The sequence below is a fragment of the Notolepis coatsorum genome, assembly GCF_963971535.1.
Source record: "Notolepis coatsorum genome assembly, chromosome: 4".
Classification (NCBI taxonomy): domain Eukaryota; kingdom Metazoa; phylum Chordata; class Actinopteri; order Aulopiformes; family Paralepididae; genus Notolepis; species Notolepis coatsorum.
Window position 1 is genome coordinate 154444143 of NC_140168.1, and position 18424 is coordinate 154462566.

Below are 18424 nucleotides of genomic sequence, written 5' to 3' on the forward strand. Positions count from 1 at the left end.
GAGGGAGGAGGGGGGAGAGACAGACATAAGGAGGAGGGGAGGGGGGGGGGCACGCAGCCTCCCGTCACAGCACGCATCGCCGCTGTTCACTCCAACTTGTCTTGACCAAAACCGCCCCCTATCATCCTTACTGGTCCCTGTCCTTAACAAAAGCCCAACTACCAATCTCATCAACCATCTCCCTTGTACTGACGGCCCCGTGGCGCGCATGCGCAAACCGACACATACCTCTACGCGTTCTAACCATACCCACCTCCTTCTTATTACTGCTTATTATTGGATTAAAACATCTAGTAAAGTCACAAACAAACCCACACATCCGTCTCGTTCCTACCCCACTATTGCCATCATACTGGGCCCACAACAGATATAGATTGATAACTAAATAAGTATATACATTCGTTCAACCGCCATCATTCAAAACGGAAAAAAAGCGATTAAAACTACAAATTTTAAAATGGTTGCTACACCAAACGAAAAGAACGATAAAAACTAAAAAAATTCTAAAATGGCCGCACTTCCTGTTTAAAATGGTCGCGCTTCCTGTTTAAAATGGTCGCCACAGCGCCCTGACAAATGGTCGCCACAGCGCCCTGACCAAAATGGTCGCCACCGCGCCCTGACCAAGATGGCCGCCACGGCGCCCTGAACAAGATGGCCGCCACGGCGCCCTGACCAAGGTGGTCGCCACGGCGCTCCCTGTTTACATGTGAAGTTGCATTAGTAGCACATCGCAAGGTTTTACCGAGAGTTCCACCATGCTACTTCGTTAGCACCGGTAGCTTAGCATATTAGCTTCGTTAGCTTAGCATCACTTAGCTCCGTTAGCTTAGCATCGCTAGCTCAATTAGCTTAGCCCAACCATGTTATTGTCCGCTAGCCTAGCGTGGCTAGTTAGCTTAGCTTAGCATCAACCATATCACCCTTATAACATCCCCTAAACGGCCTATCGCCCCTTTGTTTTGAGTGGCACAACACCCCGCGATGTTAGCGTAACACAGTTCTACCCCACAACAGAACTTGAATCTCATTAAGCGCTAGTTTACAGATCATATATAATTATCTTTACATTAGCCCGCTCGTCCGTTTGGCCCCGCCTGGCCGAAATACACAGTATTTTAAACCCAACACTCCCAAAGCCGCCTCGACCAGACGTTTCCAGTGACGTCATCAGTTCCTAAAAGATCGCTTCATTTGATTCATATTACATTAAACAACGACCTTAATACCACCGAATTAAAAAATTCCAACGTACACTACACATCATTTTTGATCCATCACACTCGCCATTCACTCAATATACTTGATATCGCAATGCAGCGTCCACATTTAACCCTGCTCGTCCTTGCGGCTAACTAGCAAGCTAACCTTGCTGCGTTCCAACGGTCCTTGAAAAAACGAACAGTCTTTATACTACGGACACTCTTATGGTTCCTTCGCGGCCGTTTTGGTCACTAGAGTTTCATAACGATACAAAAAATAACCTACACACATTGGCATACACTCATAACCTCTAGCAGACATTCATCAATCATATATATTTAGCAAAACACATTGTCCTAGTTATAACCATACCATTCACTTGGCCACAATCGTTCTCAGTGCATTTCCTAAACTGTTCTGAAGGGTCCAGATTAATACTGAAAGTCTGCGTTTATTATTTTGTATAACTTGTATATTGTTTATATATATAAGCTATATACCTTTAAGCCATCCGTTTGCACCATAGTATTATTCGCTCGCCTCATTGGGCACCGCCCTTGACATTGGAGGCGCCAGCAGACGAGCCCCTCAGACAGAGTTCAAAGACGTGTCCGGGCAAGTTCAGACATGCCCATAGCAGGCGCATTGATTCCGGACAGGTAAATCGGCTGCGCTCTAGAAATCAGTCTGAGTATATATATTGTAGATGGCGCAAGCAGCCGTGTGAGCAGTAACCTAACAGCAGTGGAAGTAACGAGTCGGCAGTATCATAACAGGAGAAGCAGCAGAGCGAGATTGTAATACGTTCGGTACAGTTGTACACAGACCTACCAGCGGTGTATCGTTACGGATAGCTAGTAGCTACTTAGATACGACCATAATATTGTAGAGCCATTATTGGCGCAGTATAGTGACTTGTGTAAGCGAAGTAACGTGGAGAAACGTATAGTTAAAACCATCAGCGTTTGGATCTAACTACTCCCTGAAGACCGTCATCGGGCTAGCTTCCAGTACAAACGAAGCTAGCTAGCTACCATCTATGCCATCGGGCTTTGGATTAAGAGCTATTAACCCTGCCATCGGGCGCTAGGATTACAAGGACCGGTTCCGTACGAGACCCCTTTTCTTCAGTGACCACAGGATTATCCGACCATTCTTCAATTCCTCCGGAGGTTACAACTCCAGAGAGGGAAATCATCGTCTCCAGCTACCCCCCTTGCTTTGCCCTGTATCACCTCCTCTCACTCCCTGCAGAGCTCCGGTCGAGTATTCTTAACCTAGGAAATATTCATTCCCCCTGACTTTGATACTCTGACATTCTACTATTAAAAGAGCAACGTGATAATTCAGTTGTATATTGATATGACGATTAAAATACTGTAAACTTGGTATCATTGTCCCCGTGCCGTCAATTGAGTGTCTGCCATATTTATCTAACTGTACTGTCTGGCAAGTAATAATATTTAGTAGTGGTTTAATCTAAACAATCTTTAATACAGTTCGGGTTGTGTAGCCCCTCAGCTACAATTGGTCCTTCGAGCCGGAGGGTATCAGTAATAATAATCATATTAATAATAATATGGCCAGCGGCGGACACTCTCCAAACGGCTCTCCCCCATTAGAGCGCCCTAGGCGCCAGCGTCAGCCCCCTCCACACTTGGAGAACTACGCTGTAGATCTACCTCCTAGCTTATCTAAAAGGACGTTAAGCAAGGATAAAATTAGTAGCTTAAGTATGCCCAACATTATCGACCTGTCAACCCCACCGGTAGATACCCAAGCTAGTTTAAGTGAAACTGACTTAGCTCACGGGGGGTACAAGCGGGACATGACTTGACTATGCCCATAGACCACCGCGCCCCCGAGATGGACCTCGGAGCGCAAGAAGATAAAGGCTGTGCCTCCGAGATGGACCTCGGAGCGCAAGAGGATAAAGAATGCGCCCCCGAGATGGACCTCGGAGCGCACCAGAGAAAGGAGCACCGCGCCCCCGAGATGGACCTCGGAGCGCGGGAGAAGATAAAGTACAACGCCCCCGAGATGGACCTCAGAGCGCGTAAAGAGACCAGGTCACCGCCAAAGCCCTGCCAACTCCAGATCACCATCATCAGCGTCATCAAGTAAGTCCTGATCGCCACGCTGACAGCTTCAACCGAAAGAGACCGCCTCCAGGGTGAGCGTGACCGCCTCCAGGCGCAACAAGAAAGTGAACGTGAACACTCCAGAGTGGAAGAGAGACGTCTCCAAGCGCAACGAGAGAGTGAGCGCGAACATCTCAGACTGGAAGTGAGGCGCCTCCAGGCTCAAGAAACCATGGAGCGAGGCCGCGCCAATGCACAGCGTGATGCAGCCAATGCGCAGCGCGATGCACAGCGTGAAGCAGCCAATGCACAGCGCGAGGCGGAACGAGACCATTTACAAGCACAAATGATGGAGCAAGCGCTCCAGAGAGTGACGCCCCACTCTTCCACCCGGAGCTCCCGGAGATCATCACGACACGGGTCGAGGGCACCCTCCCCTCCCCGACAAAGCTACACGGGACCCAGCCTACGGGAAGAACCTGCTTACGTTGCAGAGCAGCTAACCGAGCGACTACAAAGCCTAGCGGAGGACGAGGGAGGACAGAAAGCCCACCCGCACGCACCCATCTCAGACCAGGAGGAACAGTGCAGCCCCGGTCTCAGTCCCGACGCGCAGCGTTATGAACCCCCAACCCGTCCCAGTGGGGAGTTTGAGCAACAGACAGCCTCTGGTTTCCGCCCAGCACAAACCAACGACCCCACGTACGAGGAGACTCGCCAAGGAGGCCTCTACCCCTACGGGCGTCAGTGTCACAGCCATCCATGGCATCCTACATTGGGACACCCACATTCCCAGACTTCACAAGAGAAGACAGAGCGCAGTATACCGAACTGCGTATGTGCCTAGAGACAATTATGTCCGGAGTACAGGACGAGTCCTACAAGTATGCCATCCTCCTTAAGCACCTCAAGGTAACTAGAGTGCACAACATAGCGCTGGCATACTCCAATTCACAGACTCCCTATTCTGATGCCCTGGTGGCCCTCGACGCACGTTACGGACGTACATGGGACTATGTCATTCAGGAGATACGTGAGATTGAACGTCTCCCCCCAGCTAAAGACAATCGAGCCCTGGACAACCTATCAGTCAAAGTACAATCCCTGGTAGGGATGCTCGGGTCACAACGAGAGAAGGGGATGTACGAGTTGTACGCCAACTCCAACGTGGAGCATATATTAGAGAAGCTCCCCCCATTCCGCCAAGAACGTTTTCGGCGGCAAAGAAATCACTGTGACCCCAATGGCCCAGAACAATCACTTGTGGACCTCGCTGACTTCCTAGCCAGAGAGGTCAGCAGCCTAAGGATTGACACCTTCGCATGGGGTGGCTCGAACATTAAAGAGGGACCGAGAAGGTTTAAAGACCAAAGCCGGCCCATCACTGTGATGCACCAGGCCGAGTCGGTGCCACGACAGAAGAGTCATAACCCCCCTGCTAAGGGAAAATGGAAGATTGCATGCCAATATTGCGACATCGAACACTGGCTGTCACAGTGCGACGCATTTAAGAAACTGACCGCCGACGACGTAAGTCAGTGGATTAAAGCAAACCGCCGTTGTTTCCGCTGCGCGCGCAGCCACATGGCAGCCGAGTGCCGCCTTAAGAAGAAGTGTGGCAAGTGTGACGGCGCCCACCTCGAAGCACTGCATGAGAGCAACAAGCGGAAACCCGCCCCACAGAGCAGCTCGAGAGCAGAAGTACTCTACATTGATCCCGCGAAGAGTGGGAGCTCCCGGGTGCTCCTCAAGGTGGTACGAGTACTCCTCAGTCACGGGGACAAGGTACTCGACACCTACGCCGTCCTCGACGACGGGTCGGAGAAGACTCTCCTCCTCGCCTCCGCCGCGACCCAGTTGGACTTGCGGGGTCCAGAGGAGACCATGACAATCCGTACCATTCGTCGAGACTTAAAGACAATAAAAGGTGAAAATGTCTCGTTCACCATAGCAGCGATCGATCAGCCCGAGAAGCGGTACAGCATCAACAAGGCGTTCACAAGCTACGACATAGGTTTGTCACGCTACGATTACCCCATCCCACAGCTGAGGGAGAAGTACGAACACCTACGCCGACTGCCCATACCGTTCATCGTCGGCGCTACACCGACCCTGCTCATAGGCTCCGACCACGCAGACCTCATCGTCCCCACGGACGCGGTCCACATCGGACCCAGAGGATTCCCAGCCGCGGTTAAGACCCGACTGGGATGGACACTCCAAGGCCCTCTCTCCGGGCCTTCCAACCGACCAACGTCCACACGCTGCCTTTACACCAAGGTGAGCGACCCAAACGATACCCTCTTGCAGCACGTTGAGAGGCTATGGACACTAGACTCGCTGCCATTCAAGAACGAACGCAAAATGGTTCGGTCAAAGGAGGACAAGTATGCCATAGTCCTACTCGAGCAGAAGACTACGAGGGTCGAGGTCGACGGAGTGCTAAGATACGCGACCCCACTCTTGAGGCGGGAAGGGATGCCCACTCTGCACGTGCCGAAGGAAGTGACACACCACTACTTACAGAGCACTGAGCGGCGCCTCGCCAAAGACCCCCCCCCAAGCAACGATATATCGCGCCGAGATCGAGAAGCTGATCGCGGCTGGCCATATAAAGAAAATAGATGACCACGAGGCAGAAAGGACGACAGAGTCATGGTACGTGCCCCACCACAAGGTCACCCACAACGGAAAGAACCGCATCGTGTTCAATTGCAGTTATCAGATTGGACAACAGAATCTGAATAACCTGCTCCTGCCCGGCCCGACACTCGGCCCCTCCCTCCTCGGCGTACTGATACATTTTCGTCAGGACAAAGTGGCCATCAGCGGCGACATCAAGGGAATGTTCCTAGAAGTCCGACTGATGGAGGAAGACAAGCCTCTACTGAGGTTCCTGTGGAGAGAGAGGCTCAACGACGAACAACCCTCGATATACCAATGGGAGGTACTCCCATTCGGCACCACCTGCAGCCCGTGCTGCGCCACGTTCGCGTTACAGAAGCACGTGGCCGAAGACCCCGGAGCCGACGAGGAGGTCCGACACAGCGTGGAAAGAAGTTTATACGTGGACAACTGCCTACAGAGCGTATCTACGCCAGAAGAAGCAGAGAACATCCTACTGAAGCTAAGAGCTTCATTGGCCAAAGGTGGATTCGACCTCAGACAATGGGCCAGCAGTGACCATCAAGTCCTCCGAAGCCTCCCCCCAGAGACCAAGGCCGCGAGCAGCGAGACCTGGATGGCGCACACCCCAGGCGAAGCGCAAGAGATGACCCTGGGCCTTGTCTGGCGTTTCAAGACGGACTCGCTTCACTACAGACACACACCCCTGAGGACGGATCAGGAGACGTCCAAGACTAGACTGACCACTCGGCGGAGAGTGTACCGAACACTCGCCAGCCAGTACGACCCAATGGGATGTATCCTCCCCTACACCACTCGGGCGAAGATGCTGGTGAGAGAACTGTGGGACAAGGAGCAGGGCTGGGATGACCCCATACCCGAGCACCTGGCTTCCACATGGAGAGAATGGGAGGATGAACTTGACTCACTCCGAGATGTGACCATCCAACGGAGTTACTTCCCCCCTAGAGTGCGGTTGGAGACGTGTCAGATAGACCTGCACGTCTTCAGCGACGCCTCTGAAGTGGCGTACGGATCGGTGGCTTACCTGAGAGCCTGAGAAGAGGGAGGAGAAGTCCACGTAGCCTTCGTCCTGGCCCGCTCGAGGATAGCTCCCCGCAAGCAGCAGTCGATCCCGCGACTAGAGCTCTGCGCAGCTCTGGTAGGCGCGCAACTCGCAAAGATGATACAAAGTGAACTCACCATACCGGTGCGTGAGATCATCCTATGGTCAGACTCTATGACCGTGCTCACCTGGATCCAGTCCGACTCCTGTCGGTACAAGGTTTTCGTCCGAGTCCGAGTCACCGAGATCCAAGACCTGGTAGGAGCAGCATGTTGGAGATACGTTGACACCAAGCAGAACCCGGCGGATGTCATCACACGGGGGATGTCCCTAGACGACCTCACACGTCCTAACCCTTACAGTGATGGCCCTGAGTTCCTCAAGCTCCCGGAGGAGAAGTGGCCTATCCCCACACCACGGGAGGCGAACCAAGATGAGTCAGAGATAAAGAAGTCTATGTTCTGCGGGCTGACTCAAGCCCCGGCTCCAACGGACCCGGACCTAGACGACTGTTTAATCTTTGAGAGTGCTCAGAAAAGGACATTCTTATGGCACCACCCGGAGCTTCCCCCCACCACAGACCTCGACGCATCGAACTACGAGGAAGCAGAACTTATTCTACTAAAGAGAGCACAAAGAGACTCCTTCCCAGAATAACTAGATTGTCCGAGAGGGGAAAAGCCAGTCCCCTCAGACAGTCGACTCCTCACCTTAGCCCCAGAGCTCGACGCCCAGCACCTCATCAGGGTGGGTGGTCGATTGAGACGGGCCCCGGACGTGACCGAAGATGCTAAGCATCCCATCGTCCTCAACAGCCGACACAAGATAACAGAGCTGATCATCCAGAAGTACGACAAGGTGGTGCACCACGCGGGGGTCGAGCGAGTCTTTGCGGAGATCCGACGGCGCTTCTGGATACTCCAAGGGAGAGAAGCTATACGTCGATTCCAACGGACTTGCCAAACCTGTCGCAAGTGGAAGGCACAGCCTAGTATTCCGATGATGGCCGACCTGCCTCCCTGCCGCCTCCGACTCGGCGAGCGGGCCTTCCACTCCACGGGCGTGGACTGCTTCGGCCCATTCAACGTCAAGAAAGGAAGAGGGACAGAGAAGAGGTGGGGCATCGTGTACAAGTGCATGACCACCCGAGCTGTTCACATTGAGCTCCTCCAGACCATGAGTACAGACTCGTTCCTCATGTCATTCCGGAGGTTCCAAGCAAGGAGAGGGACCCCATCAGTGCTATTGTCCGACCAAGGGACAAATTTCCGAGGAGGAGACACGGAACTGAGAGAGAGCTTCCTGACTATGGGTGAAGAACTCAAGATCTGCCTCGCTCCTGCTCAGGTCACCTTCCAGTTCAACCCCCCGAACGCCCCCCATTTCGGGGGAACGTGGGAGAGAGAGGTCCGATCCATAAAGACTGCTATGTACACCGTACTTGGGGCCCAGACCGTGGGCGAGGAAGTCCTGGCTACGGTCCTCACAGAGATCGAGGGCGTCCTGGACTCTAAGCCCCTCGGCTACGTTTCAAGCGACGTAGCGGACATCGACCCCATCACCCCAAACTACCTCTTGATGGCGCGGCTGGACCCTGCCCTTCCTCAGACGGTGTACAGACAGGACGAGATGAACGGCCGGAGGATGTGGAGACACAGCCAAGTACTGGCCGACCAGTTTTGGGCCCGCTTCCTCCTACACTATCTACCATCCCTTCAAGCCCGTCAGAAGTGGGTTAAAGACAGGGACAACCTGACAGTGAATACCGTCGTGATGATAATAGACCAGTCACTACCCCGAGCTACGTGGCCGGCCGGCCGTGTGAGCAGAGTGATTACTGGTTCCGATGGGAAGGTCAGAGCGGCAGAAGTCATCGTCCAAGGGCGGACCTACACCAGACCAGTAGCCAAGTTGATAGAGCTGCCTGAGATCCCTAAACCCCCTGACGACGACGATAACCCACTGACTTTATAGGTTATTTCCAACTCCCCATAGCACATTATGGAGAAGTTGACTTGACTTTAATTTTAATCTGTGCTCATTTATTTACTAATTAGGTGCGGACTAATTAGGAGGCGGCTGTTCTGAAGGGTCCAGATTAATACTGAAAGTCTGTGTTTATTATTTTGTATAACTTGTATATTGTTTATATATAAGCTATATACCTTTAAGCCATCCGTTTGCACCATAGTATTATTCGCTCGCCTCATTGGGCACCGCCCTTGACATTGGAGGCGCCAGCAGACGAGCCCCTCAGACAGAGTTCAAAGACGTGTCCGGGCAAGTTCAGACATGCCCATAGCAGGAGCATTGCTTCCGGACAGGTAAATCGGCTGCGCTCTAGAAATCAGTCTGAGTATATATATTGTAGATGGCGCAAGCAGCCGTGTGAGCAGTAACCTAACAGCAGTGGAAGTAACGAGTCGGCAGTATCATAACAGGAGAAGCAGCAGAGCGAGATTGTAATACGTTCGGTACAGTTGTACACAGACCTACCAGCGGTGTATCTTTACGGATAGCTAGTAGCTACTTAGATACGGCCATAATATTGTAGAGCCATTATTGGCGCAGTATAGTGACTTGTGTAAGCGAAGTAACGTGGAGAAACGTATAGTTAAAACCATCTGCGTTTGGATCTAACTACTCCCTGAAGACCGTCATCGGGCTAGCTTCCAGTACAAACAAAGCTAGCTAGCTACCATCTATGCCATCAGGCTTTGGATTAAGAGCTATTAACCCTGCCATCGGGCGCTAGGATTACAAGGACCGGTTCCGTACGAGACCCCTTTTCTTCAGTGACCACAGGATTATCCGACCATTCTCCAATTCCTCCGGAGATTACAACTCCAGAGAGGGAAATCATCGTCTCCAGCTACCCCCCTTGCTTTGCCCTGTATCACCTCCTCTCACTCCCTGCAGAGCTCTGGTCGAGTATTCTTAACCTAGGAAATATTCATTCCCCCTGACTTTGATACTCTGACATTCTACTATTAAAAGAGCAACGTGATAATTCAGTTGTATATTGATATGACGATTAAAATACTGTAAACTTGGTATCATTGTCACCGTGCCGTCAATTGAGTGTCTGCCATATTTATCTAACTGTACTGTCTGGCAAGTAATAATATTTAGTAGTGGTTTAATCTAAACAATCTTTAATACAGTCCGGATTGTGTAGCCCCTCAGCTACACTAACCATCGCCCGTTTCACACAATTCTTCCCTATGTCCTAATCATAAGCGCTGCTGATCAGTTAATTAAGTACTTATTATTATCCCTATACTAAACAGGCGTTTGAAAGTATCGCCCCGCCCTTTCGGACATTTACTCCGATTCCGCAGAATAATCGTACGGAGACTTGACTCAAGAGGATCTCTCAAATCGGCACTTGCAGTCTCTCTGTGCTCCCAGCGAGGCTTCAATTCTCCCGATAGTCTCAACCCATTCTCATCTAAGATCATTCCCTCCCGTGATTTGATCATAACTCGCAAATCGCGGTCGAATCGTTTCAATGCTTTTGTACATATTTGAAGTAATTGCGTCGTCACACAAACCCCAACTGTTACCTGTTATCGACTTAAAGCTATGTCTCGTTTTTGGCGGACTGGCACGATCTAACCTCACGCCTGCGGCGCACGATCCCACCTAGAATAGCCTCATCTATACCTATATCCTTACCGACTAGCATCATATTGTTTAATAGAGGGTTTGCAATTCATCACACTGTTATGACCCTCTTCCCACCCCATGGGACGTACTCAAGAGCGCGGGCACGTTTGCCGTGGAGTAAGCCGAGTTTGTCATAACAGCACCCTTACTTTCAAACAACATCATCTCTATCAGTCACGTTACCATTCTCCTGACTGGTTTCCCTACCCACATGCTAGCTGCCCTGTTCCACGCAGAACGACCAGCAAACACTTTTTCGGTCTAGCACGGCATTTACTCATAGCAAACCCCCTTCGGAGACTGCTCGACCTCCACCAATTCAGACGCTCCATCATTACTCACCTATATACCCGCTGTCCTTGGCTGGTGAGGTGAAGAATTAACAGTCGTAGAGGCATCGACGAGAGGGAGAGCACCTCTCTGTCCTTTTGAGAAGTAGCTTTCGTCGTCTTCAATCGGCTTCGGTCGAATCCAGCACGGCGCCATTTGACGTAATAATCATTAAATGTCTATCGTATCTCTTGATCGTATAGTGGAAATTACCCTTCTACTCTGCGTTGTTTGCATTTCAATGTGGTTCGGTTGTAGGAAGGAAGCACTGACGAGATGGTTGTTGAATAAAGCAAGCTGTATTTATTCCATTTCCAATAAACACAAACTAGATGAATCAAATAAGTACTGGATTTTCTTTCTATATCTAATCATCGTCTTCGGTGTGGCTATCGGTCCATGTCTGATCGATCGGCTGGTGCCCGAGCTCAGAGCGTCTTCTCCGGGTTGGTTGTCTCGGCAACACTAGGCCTTCTCTTTGTTTGCTGCAGGTTGCCATGGCAACTCTGGTCTCATGGATCCTCAGAGCTGGGAGCGCTCGTTTTCGTCCTCTCTCTCTGGATCCCTGCTGCAATCCTGGTGACGATAGCTAGGGGCGTCACTGTTTTCTATTGGCTCGTTTTCGTGATCTCGGCCATTTTGACTCTTTAAAGGGACATGATACTATTTACATACTGATTGTTAAAAGCATTTCGTTCCCTTTAATGGAGGTTTTTACAGTTCTCTCTCCTTGAACAGAGAATAGCGCTCTGTCCTTCAACAGAAATAACATACGTGGTTTCTTGATTTTAACAGTCACAAAGTACTTTGTGGTGGTTTCCTTATCTTTAAGAGTGTTATTCTTTATTGACTAGACAGTTGCTTTCCTTGAGTTTTGTCCTTCAAGAATAGATGTTTAACTTTATTATTCCTCTTTGAACCTGTTTTATCGTATGTCTATATATATTTTTTTTTTTTCTTTAGATTTTTTTTAGATTTTTTGTATTATTTTTTAAACAAACACATAAACAGACATGACAACACACAATTAGATATACAAGCATTGTAAAACAGTGTACATCAGTTAACTCATCGTTTGGATAAATGTCTTATATAAGATATACCCCTAATACCTGCTATCTATTCCCCTACACACATATGCTCTTGCTCGCACCCCCCGCCCTGGACCCCCCCATGGATAATCCATCCATTATCCTTGGTTCCTAACCAAACACTACCATTAAATGCTAGCTTTTATTCTCTCCACCACTTCTAACCACATTGTCAATTTGGATTCATTGAGACCCAAAATTCTTGCTGTAGATATTTCTAGATAAATCACATCGAGATATGTAAGAATCCAGACCTTTCGGCAAATTTTCGGCGTATTTCTATATTCTAAAGTAATCTTTAACCTTGTTTTATCGATCTGCTCAAACTCTATATAAGTTAAAGTGATATCTTTAGCTTAGTTGAACACTAAGTATCTTGATCTAATTTCTAATCTTTGGTTCATAATGCTTTATAGTATAACTAAGCTTTTAACGAATGAATCTGTATCTTTATAGTTTTATACCAAATTATACCATAACCTAATCCCATCTAGTTGACTTTTAATACTTAATACCTTATATTTCAGTTTATATTGAAATTATTTTATTGGGAAAAACCACTTGAGATACAGTATCTCGTTTTCGAGAGGGTCCCACATTTTGTGCAATGTAACACATGACACACAACAACAACAAAAATTAAATAAATACAGGACATACAAAAACACAACAGAACAAGTACACATTGTAAGAGGATATGTCTCATTATAAGAGGATAAGAGGATATGTCTCAATCTCCATCATAAGAGGCCCACTCCCCGGCAGTCACATGCCGCTGCCACCGCAGTGCAAACAAATATGCTTACCCTGCGATGACACCGCCAGGCAGCCGCCGCGAGAAAGGCCCAACAAAACATTCAAAGGGTGAGTAGAATACAGGATGTAATAGAAATTGAGCTCCAGGACTGGCAGGAGAAGAGGAGCAATCAACCTGCCCAACAAGCACCCCAAATCAACCAATCGGCCCCCCCTGCCTAAAAATAGGAGTAGAGCCAACAGTTTACTTTTGTCTAGATCTTATTTATAACGATTAGATTGTTTTTAACCCAGTTCTCAAATTCCTATTTTCTAAAGACAGCTCTCCTGACTCAGGAGGACATGTCTATTCTCAGGGCCCTCTTCTCCGGATCAATGATTGTTTCAGCTGTTAAACACAAGCTCAGACCCTTGTTGACCTAAGGCCGTATCCTTGGAGGAATCTACTGGTTTATAACTAACCTATCTGACAAACCCCATTTGTTCTAAAGATACTAACAGACTTGTGTCCTTCTCCTTCAGAATGTGCTGCTTGAGCGGGGGAAGTTATTTACAACAGTGCTTTAGACCTTGTGCCAGAGCTGACACTATTTACCCCTGAGCCACTGTCGCCCCATCTGCCAGAGACAGCTAGCATATTGGATCCACATTCCTTACAACTTTACCACTTACAACAGCATGATGACATTTCCTTTAGATTTTACATTATTTTGATAATTCACGACAAAAGGCTTTGTTTTATTATAACATTCGCTGCAGACTCAGTAAAATCATTATGACTCGTTTGGTCATCCTCATCTACGTTCTCGGCGGGGAGCTAACGTATTAGCTACGGTAAGTCTGTTGTGCTTCTCGCAAGCAGATCAATGGCGGCATTGCCGGAAGTAAAAAACTAATAAACGCTTGCCGATTGGTGGTAACAGCAGCGGCGGGTGCAAGCGGTGTGATGTAATTGGCAGAATCGCCTGTCAATCAAAATTGTTCTATTGCATTGGTTGAGACCTCTGGTTGAGACAATAGTATCCAGCTACAGGCCGCCAGCAGCCCGGCAGACCATACTGGTTGAGCCGAGCGCCGCCTCTTCACATCGCTTCAACCCCGTGCACCTCCTTTATTTTTTTTTCACCGACCGTTCGAACCCATTAATTAATGTCCGAATGTCAGCGTAACGAACGGAAGTTCGAACGTTCGTGCTCAGCCTTAACACACACACACACTTAAACTAAGGCTGATATGCATGGAATAAATGTATATTACAGCAATCAATTTGCTGTCTTTTGTCAATATCAATAGACATTATATCTGCTCACGTATGCAAAAGGACATCCACTACACGCACGCACGTACACACACACACACACACATGTGCGTGCACACACACACAGACACACGTACACACACACACATGCGCGCGCACACACACACACACACACGCGCACACACACACACGCACACACTCAATTCCCACAGGTAACACTTTAACATGAGCGGGCAACACTTTAACATGAGCGGGCACACACTCATGCCGCACACACGCACACTTATGGCCAAAAGGAAAGGCCACTTTAAATTAGAATAACAGGAACAGTGTATTGCACTACCAAAGCTACCTAGCATGTCCTATATGCTCTGTAAATAACTATGTACAGATACCGAGATGTCACACCATGTTACCTGTTACCTGTTTATTGCACAATGTTTTTTTTTATTGGATTCTATTATATGTTGTACCACTGTATTGCACATCGTTGCGGGCAAGACCACCCGCATTTCATTGTATACTTGTATGCCGTGACAATTAAAACTCTTGACTTGACTTGACTTGGTATACTGAGGGACAAATACGCTAATTGATCATTTCAACCTTCTTCCAGGGAGACATTTTAAACAAGTATTGATTCTTTATTAACCTGCCAGGTGGAGGTTAAATACAAGTTCTGGAGAGTGGTTATGATTATTCTCTCTCTATATAACATAGAACGATGGATACATAAATAGAATGTAGACACCAAATGCAATAGTAGGGGTCTTTACTTTGGTGGAAGTGGTTGGAAGCCACTTCCAAACACCATGCATGACTTTTAGCTCTCTAATCATTTATCATTGCAATTTGTTGAGATATTAAAGGTTTTAAAACGATATTATGATATTAAAACTCATGGATTTACAAATCAGTACTATTACAACAGACAATAATTATTTTGAATTATTTAGCCATATACATAGTGGTAAACCATAGATATAGAATACATTATTCTATTTGGTAAATATAGGCGATCTGTAGGACTGCCCTGTTTCTTTGTTTGAACCCACGGAAATATCAGTAATCATATTTTGAAAGTCGTGCATCAAATGAGAGAAAGGGAAAAAAAATGCTCTAGTATCTCGGCTGCTTCATGATGAGCAAGGTCTCCCCTACATTTTCAAAAGCCTAGAGGAAGCTTGTCTTAACCCTTTCACTGCGACAATACACAGAAGGTTAACCCTTTCACTGCCACACGACAGAAGGTTAACCCTTTACTATCACACAACCGACGGCGACCGTGACTGTCGTGTGGCAGTGAAAGGGTTAAATTGTCACCATGCGTTATGCATGTGAAATTAATTATATGTATTGCGTGCGTGGGAGTTCTTTTGGAGACCTGTTTCAGAACCAACTCAAGACGCACTTCTTTATAGATCTCATTTATCTGTTCAAAAGTTGTCATGAGTTGCCATGGGTTGTCCTGGTCTGACAAATACAAATGCAGTTACTGGTAAATGGAGATACTGAATCAAATTCAATACTGAATCTTCACCAATTTGAATTTGTAGAAGAGACGTCATGAAGAGATACAGATAAAGATGTCTCCGCACACCACTAACACTGTACACACACTGACGGCAAAGGCAGCCATGCAAGGTGCCAACCAGCTTGTTGGGAGCAGTTAGGGGTTAACACTTTGAGTGCCAGCAGGGGGCGCCAGCCTTTTTAGACCGATTTTCCGATATTTCATGATTTTCACGGAGCTATTTCTATATTCTATATTATGGCTATGTGTCTAATACGCCTGTCGCTTATCAAGGACTTGCTTGCAGTCAACATGTACGAAACGGATAGTTTTTTCATCTGTACATTTCCGTTTTATACCATTTTGAAAAACGCTTGTTTTGGGAAATTTCCAGAAAAAAAAGATCCTGCAGGAATCGCCCTTTAGTGGAATACACAAAACACGTTGTAATTTTTCTGCCTATTTATGAATCGTTTTTAAATAAACGCTAGATTATCGATAGTATATGTGTACTTATGCACGCTAGAGAAGCGGGCTGAAAAATCGATTATCTATTTCCTGCTCAGCGCACACACACACACGCACACACACACACACACACACACACACACACACACACACACACATACACACATAGGGGACACGTTGAGATATATGTGAAAAAAACTCTGATTACCCCAAGACTGGTCAAATAGATTCCTCACCTCACATCAGATGGTCTGCAAAAAGATTATTCCAATTCCTGATCGCCATTCCAAATATCGATCGCGTTTATTGATCCAACGCTGGGTACTCAAAACACATATTCCATGCTGTTCTGAGGGTCCACAATGAATCCGATCGGCTCGGGTTACATGCCTAAGAAGTAAAATGTGGATTCCGGATTTTTCTTTTCCCAAGCATTTTCATTCAGTCCAATAATGCGTGCATTACCATCCAGCAGACGATAGGGGCAGTATTTTCCCTGTTGGAGCTCCTAGACAGTCCCAATGATAACGTGAGGCTAGAATGATGAAAAATGAATGGAAATCGCTAATAAAAGCAATAACGCATGAAATAACGAGATTTCTCGTGGCTGGCACTCAAAGTGTGACACTTTGACCTGCTGCAGGGAGGAACCAGAATCAAACGGATAACTTTCTGATTACCAGACTCCACCTCCTCAGCCTTGCTCAAGGATAATTTGACATGAAGTTGGGACATGTAGAGCTAACAGACAGCTATGTATACAGTCATGTATATAATAGATGGATGGATCTGTGGATGTATGGAGGCACAGACAAACTGCTAACATGCTACTGTGTGTCTGTCCAGGCCTTTCCAGGTAACAGTAATGCAGACAGTGTGGTCCACTACAAGCTCCAGCAGCCAGTGATCGCTCGCTACCTCCGCCTGGTTCCCCTGGACTGGAATCCCAACGGGCGGATCGGACTCAGACTGGAGACATATGGATGTCCTCACTGTAAGTCCCCTCTACGTTACGCGACTGCACTTTGAATCGTTCCTTTCAGCTGGAAGACTCAGAGCTTTACTTGTAGATGGGATAGAAAGATGCTGAGATGTCTTCAACATATGCTGAGAATAAGGGTGCGGCAGGGTAGCGCAGTGGACTAAGCACTCGCCTGCCACCGCAGTGACTATGGGATCGAATCCAGCGGTCAGCGGTACCTCCGGCTTGGTCAGTCATCCCTACTAACACAATTGGCAGTGTTAGTTGGTGGGAAGCCGTTGGTGTATGTTTCCTGGTCATGGTAAACTGACTCCTACTGGTCGGTCTGTCCCTGTTCAGCAGGGAGGGGATCTGGGGGAAATAGCGTGAACCTCCGCTCGCTGTCAGGTGAAAAGAAGCGGCTGGCGACTCCACATGTATCGGAGGAGGCATGTGGTAGTTCTACATCCTCCCCAGGCCGACAGTGGGGCAATGCGCGCAACGACCAGGAAGGGAGTTGGCATAACGGAGAAAAAAATTGGGATGGGTAAAAAATACAGAAAGCCCAAAAATATATATATATAAAGATGCTGAGGATACTGGAAATGTTCCATATTACATATTTGCAACAATCTTTTTCTGGTGTCAGAACAATGACAAATACACGTATCACACGTCTCTTGTTTTAGCCACAGTTTGTGAAATCTGTTTATTTATTTATTATTATTTTTTCTTCTCACCACTCTTCTCACAACAGCTTAGAGAGAGCATGTTTCACACATTTACATCTGTTAGTGAGCATTCTGTGCCTGGAGTCCTGCCTTCCCGACTGTGTTGCAATCCAGAATATCGTCTCATTGTTTGTTTTTCATCAGTGCACCAAGTAGACAGAGAATTTATGATGATTCTTTTTTCTTTTTTTTTGGGGGGGGGGGGGGGGGGGGGGGGTTCTTTCCGAGTAGTTTGTCTCTTTGTTTGTATGGCAGTCCCTCTGGCAGGAGATGGATTGGGAGAGATATTTGAATGGATATGTTTTGATGTATAGCCTCTATTGGAGTGGAAATTGCCCTTCAACTTTTCAAAGACACTAAAGTGCTTTCCTTTGTATAATACGCTCAGGGAATCTTTTCTTAAAATGTTTAGCTGAGAATGATATTTCTTTGGAACTGTTGTCCTGTCAGTATGGAAACAAGGAAGTACAGAACTCTGCTGTTGATGGACGAGGTCCTCAAAAGATTCAACATAAATGGTAAATGGTTGCATTTACTTCCTGCTTCTGCTATGCAAGCTGCTTTTCACTGTCGCTCCGTGTTTTTCTACCTATCGCTACCTTAATGATTTATTATAGCCCTTTCAACTCTAAATACTCTGTATGTTAACTCCCAGTTCCTATGGTACTTCTC

General features: G+C 47.6%; 1 protein-coding gene across 1 annotated transcript in view; it reads left to right on the forward strand.

Annotated features, from left to right (window-relative positions):
- The window catches only part of cntnap3 (contactin associated protein family member 3), a gene marked incomplete at both ends in the record, with an annotated part of 430462 nt that overhangs the window by 94406 nt on the left and 317632 nt on the right, over positions 1 to 18424 (forward strand). Inside the window, one exon of the mRNA XM_084312145.1 lies at positions 16907 to 17054. Coding sequence (XP_084168271.1) covers positions 16907 to 17054 — 148 coding nt within the window. The remainder of the gene's footprint in view (positions 1 to 16906; positions 17055 to 18424) is intronic.